A 13,613-nucleotide genomic window follows, 5' to 3' on the forward strand; every position below is an offset into this window, starting at 1 on the left:
AGGCACCGTTAAAATCAATAAGCATAATTTCATCACGGCATAATTTTTCTCTCTCTCTCTCTCTATCTGGTGCTTTTCCAGCCCCTCACTAACCTGGAGGGACATGCAGCACATTATTGCACGAACAGCACAATCTCATCATCTTATTGCACCTGATTGGCACTTAAACGGCGCTGGATACAACGGTATTCCTGCTGGATTTATGCTCCGCTTCTAATTCCACTTCTCTCCACACAGGGAATTTGGAGGATATGAACAATTACAGGATGTCATTTTCATACGAAAGACTAAAAGTTATAATACAGAAGATGAGCTGCTAAGTTTAAGCTTAATATGCATAAATGTTGTAGGGAAACTGTAAAACAGCGAGCGTGCAAACTAATGAGGTAGTGTGAGCAGAGCAGTGATAAACGCCTACAAAGTCCCACAACCCTGAAGTCTTTTCAAGGATGCAGCACTTCTTTTTTCTTTTCTTTTTTTTGCTGTTGCTGATGCAGTGCTTGTGTCTGACAGTGAGCCACCTGTACGGCTTTGGCCTGCTGGATGCTGAGAGGATGGTCAAGGAGGCTGAGCAATGGAAGGAGGTTCCATCACAACGCGTTTGTGAGGAGGAGGTTCCCACACAACACAGCCGGTACTGCAAAAGAAACCTAAATACATTAAAATCTCCACTTTATATTTCTGGCTTTTTCACACACTGATATTGACTTAATACTCCTTATTTGTGTGCTGCCAACAAGGATGTTATGGTTTAATTCCTGTCTGTTAGTCTGCAGGATATCTCAAAAGAACATAAACCGATTTCAGTGAAATTTGGTGGTGAGGCACAGCTTATGTCAAGCAATAGCTTGTTAAACTCTGGTGTGAATCTGGACATGAAATGTTTCAGTAAAATCTCTTTGAAAAGTAGACCTTGGACCAAGGAAGAGTTTATTACAGTTTATAAAGGGTCAAACCTACCTTTCATCTTTGAGCTTTTATCTGTGACCCCTGATTTATTTGATTATTTAATCAGAATTTGCAATTATTTTAGTGATCAGGATCAAATGTCACAATCTGTTCTTTGATCCAAATTCCTTTGATTAATGGCAGATCAAAACAAGACAGACAAATGAACAGTAATGAAAAAAAAAACCTCCTTGTGCCGGTCAAGCACAGGTGATGAAAATTGAAGAGGAGAGCTTAGTATCAAAGACCATGGTCACAAATTAGGGCTCAAAGATCGAGATTAAACAATGGGATCAAAGATCCTGATAAAAAATAGTGATTGGATTCAACGTTCAATGACAGGATCAAAGATCTGGGATTTCAGTTGAAAGTCAGAAACAGAATTAAACATCAGGATCCACTATCAAGCTCAAAGATCAAGGTGAGTGTTCAGAATCAGAATCAGTCAGGGTAAAAAAAAATCTGTGATCAGCATCAATGTTTAGGATCAAAGAAAAGGTACAGATTAAAAATGAGTGATTAGCATCAAAGTTCAATAGCAGGATCAAAGCTAGGGGATTTCAGGTGATTGTTAGAAACAGGATTAAACATCAGGATCAAATGTTAAGCTCAAAGATCAAGGTGAGCATTCAGCATCAAAATCAAAAGTCAGGGTAAACAAAAATCAGTGATCAGCATCAGTTGTTGTCCATTCGACTGCTCCCGTTTTGTTCAGGGTCGCCACAGCTGATACAGCCAGATCTGCTTCGGTATTTGCACAGGTCTTACGCCGGATGCCCTTCCTGATGCAACTCCAGTTTCACCTGGAGAAATACACGCAGCCACTGGTGTTCCAAAGAGGTCTCCCATCCAAGTACTAACCAGATCCTTCACTGCTTAGTTTCTGAGATCTGATGTGATCAGGCTGACACAGAGCAGACCAGCTGCAGTGATCAGCATCAGTGTTTAGGATTAAAGAATTAGATCAAAGGTACAGATTAAAAATGATTGATCAAGATCAAAGTTAAAAAACAGAATCAAATATTCTGATTATGATTGAAAGACAGCAACAAGATCAAATGTCAGGGTCAAAGATCAGGATCAAACATTGGGGGTTAAAGAATAAGAGCGCAGATAAATATGAATGATAATATAAATAATAAAATGAATGATAAATATCAAAGTTTAAAGTCAGGATCAAAGCTGGGTGATTACAACTGAATGTCATCAATAGGATCAAGTGTCAGGATCAAACAGTTGAATTAAAAAATGTATAGTTAAGATCAAAGATTTGTTATTTGGACTGAAGGTCAGTATTAAAAGCCTGGATCAAAGAGCTGCAATCAGAGACATCCAACAAAGATCAGGATTGGCTTCAAACATCAGCAACAGGGGGAAATATTAGACAACAGGGGCCTGTACTACGAAGCAGGGTTAACTTACTCAGATGTAACCCAGGGTTAACTTCTTAAACCGGGGTTGACAAAACCTGGTGTTCTCAAGTGGTGTTAATCGGTACTACGACGCTGATTAAGATGATGATTTGTTGAACCTGTGTTAACCTAATTGGAGCATGTGCGCGTTCACATAAAAGGGGCAGGTTGCAGCGCACGTCACCATTTTTCAATGATGGCGCGGTCACTTTACATTACCGAAGAAGAATGCACGATTATTATGCGGAGCTACGAGGAATTTAAATTAATGTTAAGGGGGAAATCGAACACATCGTCTGCCAATAAAGCAAGACAGGCTTGTTGGCAACGTATTGCTGATCGGGTAAATGCGTAATTGTTCTCCAAATCTGTTACAGATGAATAACCTGTGGAATGTCTGATATGTGTAAAATAATGACCTTCTTTCATTAATTACGCCCAGATGCAACACGATTCAGAAGTGGGCATAGGCCTACTAATAGATGTTAGGTTAATTTAATGTTTCCTAAATAGGATACCTATCTAAGGATTTAAAGCCATTAATGGTCATTCTGTTAACATAGTTACATCACTTTGGCATGAAGGTTATCCAACAGGACAGCCCCATGTGGGGAGAAAAAGAATGTGAAATATGTAATTATAGTAATTGTATATTAGAATATTTAGAAAAATCACCCAAACCCAAAGCAACCCTTATGTGGCTGAAATAAGTGAAAAGAAGGTGAGCTTAGAGTGGACTACACGATAATGGGTATATGAAATAGGCCGAATAGAACGGCTATACCTGCACATTGATACTGTGCAAAGATTTGCGATTGACATAATCGCCCTCGTGCTCTCCCAGGGGTGCACTGATTGGAATTTGCGTGCAATCAATGGCTCCTATTACTCTTGGGAAACCTAGGAGAAATTGTTATTGATAAGCCCCACTTCGCCTAATTAATGGACATGCATTAGACCTATTTTGATATTAGTAATTACCCGTGATTGCATAAAACCCTTCTTTGATTTGCATTGCGGATAAATGGCCAGGGAAAACGACAAATGCATCCAACAGTTTAGATAGAGCAAGTACTACCTTGCGAATCATACGACATACAGTATTCTTGCTCAGATGTTCAGCATCACCGATGGAATACATAAATTGTCCACTGGCAAAATATCTAAGCGCAAGGCACATTATCTGCTCAATCGTCAGGGCATTGCTACGATAGGTGATGTTACAGACGTCTGGCCCGATCAGCTGACAAAGATAACGAATTCCCTCGGCTGAGAATCTATATCTTTCATGGAGAATATCGTCCGGGTATGTCAGCGGATTCTGGCGGTCTTTAAAAGCTCTCGCTCTGCAAAGAGAGCCCCTCACACTTTGTGCCCCAATATCAAACGGATCATCCAGGTAGGCCGGCATTGTCTTCGGAGTGATTGAAGGTGGATGGGCGGTACTTCTAAAGAGAGTGGTTAAGCGAAAACCTCAAGCTAACCTAGAACATAACCTGCTCGGAGCAGGTTTGGCACACAGCATAAATTGCCATGGCAGCATACCTCAATCAAAACCTATCCACCTTTCGTAGTACGGGTTAACCGGGAAGTTACTCCACACGTCATCAACTTACTCCCGAAGTTACCCTGATAAGCCAGTAACCCTGCTTTATAGTACAGGCCCCAGGTCAAAGGAAAGGAACCGTCTGACAGTGAAAATATGAAGAAAAAAAATGACAACTGAGGATTGTTGGTTCTTGGCTGAGGTATTAATTCCACGAGTACCTTTTTAGTTGATCTCTTCTCTCTCTCTCTCCACAGAATGATTCATCCAGGTTCGACGCTGACGTATGTGCACAAGACCACCGGTTGCTCCAACAACCCTCTGCATCATGTTGTTTTTGTGGAGCACGTTATTGTCCATCTTGCCATCATTCATCATCGTCGTGGCGACCTTTCCATTACACTCACGTCACCTTCAGGCACCGTGTCCCAGCTGCTCACCAACAGGTATCTAAGGGCAACGCTGCCTCCCAGAACTAAATATTAAAACAATTTCTCCTGTAACATGCACACAACATTTCTTCATGTATAGTCTTATTTGTGTTTCGAGCACCAGCTGGTGATTTCTTCTGTTGGGCACTTTGTCCCAAAAGAAGGTAAGTGTTGGTTTTGTTAAACATTACTGTAAATTTGTAGTTCTGTTGTTTAGGTCTGCAGGGGGGAAATGGCCATATGTTATTTCAAGGGATTTTGTATCTGGTTAAGCTTCTGGCAAACTTGCTGTTGTTTCTGATAGTGTGTTACTTTATGCACCATAAAAAAAGAAGAAGAAGAATCAGGATAGACCCAATCTGTTGGCATCATTATGTGTGAGCTGTGATTTCAGGACTGATATACTACAGCCTGAATGCACCATCTGTTTGTCCACATTTGGCAGTAAGTGAGGTGAGCATTACTTCACGTGTTTTACAGGTTGCACTCAGACCTGCCACACGTGGCTATAGTTTTGAGGTCAAAAGGTCAAATTATATAATATCAGGGATTGATTTAATAGTTTATACCATCCTGTAGGATTCATATATCTCATCAGCCTGCACTTTAAGGGAGTTTGTAGATTTTAGCGTAGCTAGTGTTTATGCAATAATAATTCTTATGAGTGCAAAACCAAGGTCAAAGGTCAAGGATAAGAGATTCCTAAAATAGAATATGAGTGCAGTCAAATTCTTTATCAACCCCTGATCAATTTTCTATGCAGAAAAATGTAGATTGATGCAGGTTTCCAGCATCAATGCAACCATTTTCCTTGTTACTAGATACAGAGTTTAGTGTCACGACATCATGTCTCCTGTCAAGACGCCAGAATTTTTGCAAAAAGGAACTGATGTACATCGTGTTGTGTAGCGATCTCAAGGTATGTATCAGCCCGTAACCACAAAGTGTTGATCTGAGGGGACACGCATGAGGGACGCCCTGCTAGAAGGTAGTTGCACTTTAGATGAGATGAGATGAGATAAATCTTTATTGATCCCTTGGGAAGACTCCCTCAGGGAAATTGAGGTTCCAACAGCATTGTATAGCAGCACACAGGGTAAGAAGCACATAGAGTACCAAAAGTGAAAGTAAAAAGAAAAACCGTTTGTAAATAGAAATAGAAATACACAATATAAATACCAGACATACTGATCAATGCTGGTTTACTGGCTACTACTGTTACTCTCATTCCCATCCTCTGTCTTCCTGTTACTCCTCCTCCTACCGAGTGAGGATTTATTTATTTCAGGACATTCATTCCACTATCTGAAAGTATTTTCTTTTGTGGTTAATGTTCAATAGTTGTTGGATTTGTTGTTGTTTTTTATTCAGATTAAACATAATTTGCTCATTGCATTTATTTCTGAACAGATTTTCAATTGGATGGCAGCACGGGGGATTAGTGGTTAGCACTGTTGCCTCACAGCAAGAAGGTCATAGCATCGATTCCCACCTATGGCTTTTCTGTGTGGAGTTTGCATGTTCTCCCTGTGTTTGCGTGGGTTTCCTGCTTCCTCCCACATCCAAAGACATGCCACTTAGGTGGATTGGAAACTTTATAATTGTCCATAAGTGGGTGTGAATGTGGTTGTTTGTCTATATGTGGCCCTGCGACAGACTGGCGTCCTGCCCAGGTTGTACCCCGCCTCACGCCCTATGACTGGTGGGATAGGCTCCAGCCCCCTGTGACCCTCGATTGGAATAAGTGGTTGAAGATGAGTGAGTGAGTGTACTTGTGTTTCTGCTGTTATCACTGTGCGAGATGCTTTGTTCCAGGCCTCTTGACAGCTCCACGGAGGGATTCCGGAACTGGGAATTCATGACCATCCATTGCTGGGGTGAGCAAGCAGCAGGGGAATGGACTTTGAAAATCCATGATACGGCGTCTCAGAAGCGAAGCGTCGCTGAACGAGGTCTGTTCTTGTTTTCTTTGCAGCATCTCAGTATGATGAAACATGCGATCTATAACCGTATGTTCGCTTTGTACCTCTGCTCTTTCACAGAGATGCTGAAGCAGTGGTCCCTGGTGATTTACGGCACCACACACCATCCGGATCCCATGCACAGACGGCGGGCTCGATCAGCTAACACGCCAATGGATAATGATGTCACCAAAGAATACAGTGGTATGCACTGTATGCACTGCTATGGTTACATTTTAACCAACATGAACAAATTTCCTTAATACCTTTATTTATGTGGTATATCACAAAATTTAAAGCTAATTTAATTCTGATATATTTTGGGAGGATTCCACCTCAAATACAGTGGGTTCACACTATGTGATCTTGCAGTCAACATACAGGAGGAAGCTGAAGTTCATACTGCATTCATTGGAAACTGGACCCTTGGTTAGAATACATCTCATAAAACTATGATAAAACGTTATTCTCTCCATTGATTCATTTTAGCAGAACACTTAAAAATTTTATCTCACCTGTCCAGCACATATCCAGCAAAACATTTCGTTTCTTGAAAGTTCTTCCCACTAAGATCTCTAATGGCTTGTGTTTTAATAGTTGTTTCCATTATTATCTTTCTGTTTTCAGTTTGTTTTTTTTTTTTTGTTTTTTGCTTGTTTGTTTTTGGCATGTTCCATCACATCGAAGGTCTACCAGATTTCTTCATCTAGATGATGCTAGCATGCTAGCATTAGCACTAGTATGTATAGTGTAGCATAGAATAGAATGGGTTATATTTTAATAGCAGTTTCCATCGTTACCTTTATGTTTTCACTTAGTGTTTTCTGTTTGTTTGTTTGTTTGGTTGGTTTTGGAACTTTCAATCACATCTGAAGGTCTACCAGATTTCTTCATCTCCGTGATGCTAGTATGCTAGCATTAGCAGTAGTATGTATAGTGTAGCATAGAAAGAATTTGTTATATTTAAGTTGTTTCCATCGTTATCTTTCTGATTTCACTTTGTGTTTTTTGGTTGTTTGGTTGGTTTTGGAACTTTCAATCACATCTGAAGGTCTACCAGATTTCTTCATCTCTGTGATGCTAGTATGCTAGCATTAGCACTAGTATGTATAGTGTAGCATAGAATAGAATCAAATCAAATCAATTTTATTTATATAGCGCCAAATCACAAAAAACAGTTGCCCCAAGGCGCTTTATATTGTAAAGCAAAGCTATACAATAAATATGGAAAAACCCCAACGGTCAAAATGACCCCCTGTGAGCAAGCACTTGGCGACAGTGGGAAGGAAAAACTCCCTTTTAACAGGAAGAAACCTCCAGCAGAACCAGGCTCATGGAGGGGCAGTCTTCTGCTGGGACTGGTTGGGGCTAAGGGAGAGAACCAGGAAAAAGACATGCTGTGGAAGACAGCAGAGATCAATCACTAATGATTAAATGCAGAGTGGTGCATACAGAGAATGTGGATTATATTTTAATAGTTGTTTCCATCGTTATCTTTCTGTTTTCACTTTGTGTTTTTTGCTTGTTTGTTTGTTTGTTTTTGGAACTTTCAATCACATCTGAAGGTCTACCAGATTTCTTCATCTCCATGATGCTAGTATGCTAGCATTAGCAGTAGTATGTATAGTGTAGCATAGAAAGAATTTGTTATATTTTAAGTTGTTTCCATCGTTATCTTTCTGATTTCACTTTGTGGTTTTTGGTTGTTTGGTTGGTTTTGGAACTTTCAATCACATCTGAAGGTCTACCAGATTTCTTCATCTCTGTGATGCTAGTATGCTAGCATTAGCACTAGTATGTATAGTGTAGCATAGAATAGAATCAAATCAAATCAATTTTATTTATATAGCGCCAAATCACAACAAACAGTTGCCCCAAGGTGCTTTATATTGTAAAGCAAAGCTATACAATAAATATGGAAAAACCCCAACGGTCAAAACGACCCCCTGTGAGCAAGCACTTGGCGACAGTGGGAAGGAAAAACTCCCTTTTAACAGGAAGAAACCTCCAGCAGAACCAGGCTCATGGAGGGGCAGTCTTCTGCTGGGACTGGTTGGGGCTAAGGGAGAGAACCAGGAAAAAGACATGCTGTGGAAGACAGCAGAGATCAATCACTAATGATTAAATGCAGCGTGGTGCATACAGAGAATGTGGATTATATTTTAATAGTTGTTTCCATCGTTATCTTTCTGTTTTCACTTTGTGTTTTTTGTTTGTTTGTTTGTTTGTTTTTGGAACTTTCAATCACATCTGAAGGTCTACCAGATTTCTTCATCTCCATGATGCTAGTATACTAGCGTTAGCACTAGTATGTATAGTTTAGCATAGAATGGGTTATATTTTAATAGTTGTTTCCATTTTTATCTTTCTGTTTTCACTTTGTGTTTTTTGTTTGTTTGTTTGTTTTTGGAACTTTCAATCACATTGAAGGTCTACTAGATTTCTTCATCTCCATGACGCTAGTATGCTAGCGCTAGCACTAGTATGTACTGTGTAGCAGTACTGTTTGACCCTTCAACAGTTTTTCATTGTGTAATTACCTCAATGTATTTTAACCCACATGGGTTAAAATGATATTTTTGTTCCCATTCAAGGCACATTTTGATTGTATTGACAATATACGTTTATACATTTATATATGTTCATTTAAAATAAAGACAAAAATTATAGTGGTGCTAATGATAATCCTTTTATGGGTGAAATACTTAAAAAAAAAAAAAGATTGAAAGCTCCTTTTTGTTTTTCCTGAAAAGCTGAAAATCTTGGGAGCCATTTAGATGGAATACTGTGAATATGAAGTGTTGTTGCCATGAAGCCACAATGACTTTGAAGGTTTTTGACCTTTCAGGGCCCTGTGACCCAGAATGCGGTGACGAGGGGTGCGAGGGGCCCAGCCCCCAGCACTGTTTCATGTGCTTACACTTTTTTCTCAAGTTCAAGAACAACACAAGGTCAGAATGATTTTACAGTGAACATACAGTACAGTTAGTACACAGCAGAAGAGTAGCAGTACCACAGTGTGTCATTTGGAATGCAATTCTGAACATACGGCCCATATTTCAAAGGAAAAATATCAGCTGTTACTTTGTCCACTATTATGCAAATCATTTTTAGAAAACAGGAAACAAATTACAGTTTGCAATAAAAAAAAAACAAACATTAAACATCCTGTTGTTTTCACATTATGATCCAGATCAATTTGTTTGTGTGCTAACGTCCCTCCACACATAGATTTCAGCTTTGAACTTCTCCTGAAATGTTTCGCAAAAAGTGATGGCAGAAACAAAGCCTTTAAGATGATGACTTACCGCTTCAAAATGCTCAAACCACAAAAAGAACCAGATGCATCAGACAACTGTTCCTTGCTTTGAAATTATTAAATGCTAAATGAGACACTTATTTCAGAAAAATGTTTAGTTTCAACATGTTCAAACTACTAAATGAAAATGTTTCTTCAGAAAATTGTTAGCTGTTGAAATACGCTTGAAACAGTATGTGAAGCCCTTGCTTCAAAGAAAGGATTCACTTTCAAAATACTCAATAGAACAACAGCTTCAGAAAATAGTTCACAGATTCAAGTGCATCTCTGACTGGTTCGCTGTTTCAAAATGTTTCACACACTAAAGACAAAATGAAACACTTTCTTCAGAAAATTATTTCATGCTTCTAAATAACCAAAATACCAAATAAAACACTTTATTGAGAAAATTATATTTTTTTTGACCCAAGCATTAAATGAAGCACTGTTTTGTTAAGCTGATATCTTTTTTCAAAATGCTCAAACACTTAATAACGGTTTCAGAAAGTGGGTCAGAGTTTCAAAAGTTCAGAACAGTGAATTAACCAATTGCTTCACTCAATGGGTTGCTGTTTCATAATGTTAACACAAATGAATCACTTGCGTCAGAAAATGATGCTCCAACACTAAATGAATCACTTGCATCAGACAATGATTTGTTGCTTCTAAATGCTCAAAATATTAAATAATACTCGTGCTAAGTGGAACATCTGCTTCAGAAAATGGTTCAGAGTTTCAAAATGCTCAGAACAATTAATAAACCACTTGCTTTGCAAAAGTACTTGTTCATAAAAGCTCAAATTGAACACCTGCTTCAGAAAATGGTTTGCTTCAAAATGATCCAAGACTAAATGAAGCGTGTGGTTCAGAAAATGACTTACAGTATGAACCATGTCTTCTAAAATAAAACAATTCCTTGAGAAAATGATTCATTGTTTTGAGCTTAAAAACAAAATGAAGCATTCACTTCCAAAAATGAATAATGGTTTCACAATGTTCAACACACTAAATAAAGCAGTTTTTTTCACAAAATGATATTTGCTTCTAAATGTTCTAAACTGTAAACGGAAAACCTTCTTGAGAAAATTATACTGTTTCAAAACACTAAATTGAATAATTGGTTCACAAAATGATGAAAAAACATTAATAAGCAAAGAATGATTCAGTATGTTGAAAGGCTGAAGACAGTAAAAGGAACTCAATCTTTTCTGATTCTAAGATTTTAAATACTTGAATCTCTAAATGAAACAATGATTCTTAATTTCAAAGCACTCCAAATACTAATACGGCCATCACACTTAGAACGAATGAGCATGAGCAAAGCCGAATTAGATTAGGCAGAATGTGTAAAAAAAAAAATCGGAATTTGTGCCACATCTTGGAGGGAATAAAAATTGTGGAGGACAGCCGTCCGAACGCCCAGACTACGCTCTGACCCACTCCGACTGAGTCGTGCATGTGCCGGGTGCATGAGCCTTCAAACGCAGTACAAATGTACGTGGAACACAGTAATAGTGCCTGGACAGCTGCCAGATTACAGTAAGAACAATAAGAATGCACTTTTGAACCGTACGATTGTGGTCCGATTGCGGTTCAGCAGAATATATTCAGGAGCACTCAAGGTGCACTCGTGGTGTGTTCAGGCACATTCGAGACATTCGGCCACCATTCAACATGGCGGTAACGTGCCGAACATCCCTCCAAACGTGGACAGTATATCACGAATACCGTTTTCACACTGTCTGATTGTTTAGACTGCAGTCAGAGTGCGGTCAGACGGCACTTCGACTGGCTCTCGATAGCGGTTCCACCTCGACTGCACCATAACTGTTTTGAACATGTGCAAAACATTCGAGGTGGCCACACGACTGTGCCTAACTGTTTCGACTGCTCTCAGAATGCTGTCCGACATTTTCAAATGCACCTCAACTCTGCCCGAATGTGGCTCAAATTTCCATTCGGATGCAATTCTGGCTCATTTGGTGTATAAACGAAACAATTCCTTCCAAAAACAATTCGGTTGTTCTCTACAATGGCCACATCCACTACACAGTAGCTCCACCCTCAATTTGAATTCCTGCCCGTGTTTGTACTTTGTCCCAGAGGTGGGAGTAAGTCACCATCAAGTCACTCTCAAGTTACGAATCAGCAAGTCTCAAATCATAATCAATCAATCAATCAACTTTTTTCTTATATAGCGCCAAATCACAACAAACAGTTGCCCCAAGGCGCTCCATAATGACACAAAGTGTTTGACAGCTGGCTTGAGACTTGTTTTGGGACTTGCTGACTCATGACTTGAGGATGACTTGACAGTGAGTTACTCCCACCTCTGCTTTTTCCTATAGGATGTGTGTATCAGAGTGCCCCAGGGGATTCTGGGAAGACCGACGGCGTTGTAAGAGGTGTTTCTCCTCCTGTGAGAGCTGCACTGGGAGTCGCAGTGACCAGTGCACTTCCTGTCAACCTGGTCATCACCTGACTGAAGGGGCAGGTACCTGCACGGCAACCTGTGAGGACAGCTACTACCTCGACCACGGTTGGTTCACCAACTTAGGGCCTGTTTTTATGAACTGATGACACTACTCACTTTTTTACTGTCACTCAATCATCTTCAAACGCTTATTCCATTTGAGGATCACGGGGGGGTCGGACCCTATCCCAGCAGTGGGGCGTGAGTTGGGGTAGATTCCAGACAGGACGCCAATCTACCAATCCAATCCACCTAATCCGCATGTCTTTGGATGTGGGAGGAAGCTGGAGCATCCAGAGGAAACCCACGCAAACACGGGGAGAACATGCAAACTCCACACAGAAAGGCCACAGCTGGGAATCGATCCCATGAGCTTCTTGCTGTGAGGCAGCAGTGCTAACCGCTAATCCACAGTGCTGCCCTACTCACTTTTACTCGTATTCATGAAGCAGAAACTGAACGCTCAAGGATGCATGGCTCAGGGGATAACTGTTTATCTGCGTGCTAATAAATAGTCAGCTGAAAGGTTTGGGTGTCACATTGATTAATCGTGCTGATATGTATTCCGTGTGTATCGTTTGATTTCCCCACAGACGCTAACATTTGCAGAAAGTGCACCGAAAACTGCTTGAAGTGCACCTCCTACAGCATCTGCACGGAATGCAAACCAGACGCAAGGTGAACCAAATTTTCTGACAACGCTTAACATTAAGAGAATATTGATCATCCCTCTGCACAGACTCTCTACATGTTTTTCATCAGTGTGTACGCAAGCGTAATATTGCAGTTTTGCAACATGATCGCAGCCGAGGAGCAACGATCTGCGTCACATTCACCCTATTTTTGTGACAACTTGCCAGCATACACTGACTCAGTTTACCGAGCGCTTGTGTTGGTGGTGTGTTGTGGGTTGGAAAATTGAGCCTGTAGTCAAATGCTGATGAGTCATCTGTACGGTGTCACGTGATTGGCCGCGCATGTCACGGCGCCACGTGCTCTCTCTCCGCCCCTCTCCAGCCTGCAGGGGAACCGGTGTCAGCGGAGCTGCGCAGTGGGATTCTACCACGATGAGCAGGAAGACACGTGCAAGCCCTGTCACAAGGCCTGTGCCACTTGTGCAGGTGAGCCCAAAGGTCAAAGGTCAGCAGCTGTCCAAAGAGAGGTTTTCCTTTTAATGGCATTGCAATAGATGTCAGGAAATTTTTTGTTGTTGTTGCTAAAAACATCTGCATGGTGTGGCATCAGGTGCAGGTGCAGAGGCATGTAAGCACTGTGCAGAAGGCTACCTGATGGAGGAGTGGAGGTGTGTGCCATCCTGTAGCGCTGGCTTCTATGCCACACCGCCAAACTCAGAGATAGCTGACGGGCACAGGATGTGTAGGAGGTGAGCTCACTGGTCTGTGTTCAGGTGTGGGTGGTTTGTTTATCTGCTGATGGCAAACTTTATTCTGGTGGTTGGCTCCTATTTGTTGTTGTATTTTATATCCGAGTGTGTGTGTGTATTTTTTGGAAGCAGTGTATTCAGCCGCCACGCTCTCTTCCTC

General features: G+C 40.6%; 1 protein-coding gene and 1 long non-coding RNA gene across 2 annotated transcripts in view; one reads left to right on the forward strand and one right to left on the reverse strand.

The window, feature by feature from the left end:
- pcsk5a (proprotein convertase subtilisin/kexin type 5a) overlaps positions 1-13,613 on the forward strand; it is an 88,483-nt gene that overhangs the window by 21,964 nt on the left and 52,906 nt on the right. The window contains exons 10-19 of the mRNA XM_034192191.1: positions 82-185; positions 514-634; positions 4,164-4,352; positions 6,153-6,289; positions 6,380-6,502; positions 9,147-9,249; positions 11,945-12,135; positions 12,663-12,747; positions 13,087-13,190; positions 13,315-13,453. Of these exons, the coding sequence (XP_034048082.1) occupies positions 82-185; positions 514-634; positions 4,164-4,352; positions 6,153-6,289; positions 6,380-6,502; positions 9,147-9,249; positions 11,945-12,135; positions 12,663-12,747; positions 13,087-13,190; positions 13,315-13,453 (1,296 nt within the window). The remainder of the gene's footprint in view (positions 1-81; positions 186-513; positions 635-4,163; positions 4,353-6,152; positions 6,290-6,379; positions 6,503-9,146; positions 9,250-11,944; positions 12,136-12,662; positions 12,748-13,086; positions 13,191-13,314; positions 13,454-13,613) is intronic.
- Positions 49-13,460, reverse strand: LOC117529416. The gene is made up of 3 exons (XR_004566012.1): positions 13,356-13,460; positions 522-637; positions 49-227 (listed from the first exon to the last, which is right to left on the reverse strand). It is a non-coding gene; the product is annotated as an uncharacterized LOC117529416 (long non-coding RNA).

The sequence above is a fragment of the Thalassophryne amazonica genome, chromosome 17, assembly GCF_902500255.1.
Source record: "Thalassophryne amazonica chromosome 17, fThaAma1.1, whole genome shotgun sequence".
NCBI classification, from domain to species: Eukaryota; Metazoa; Chordata; class Actinopteri; order Batrachoidiformes; family Batrachoididae; genus Thalassophryne; species Thalassophryne amazonica.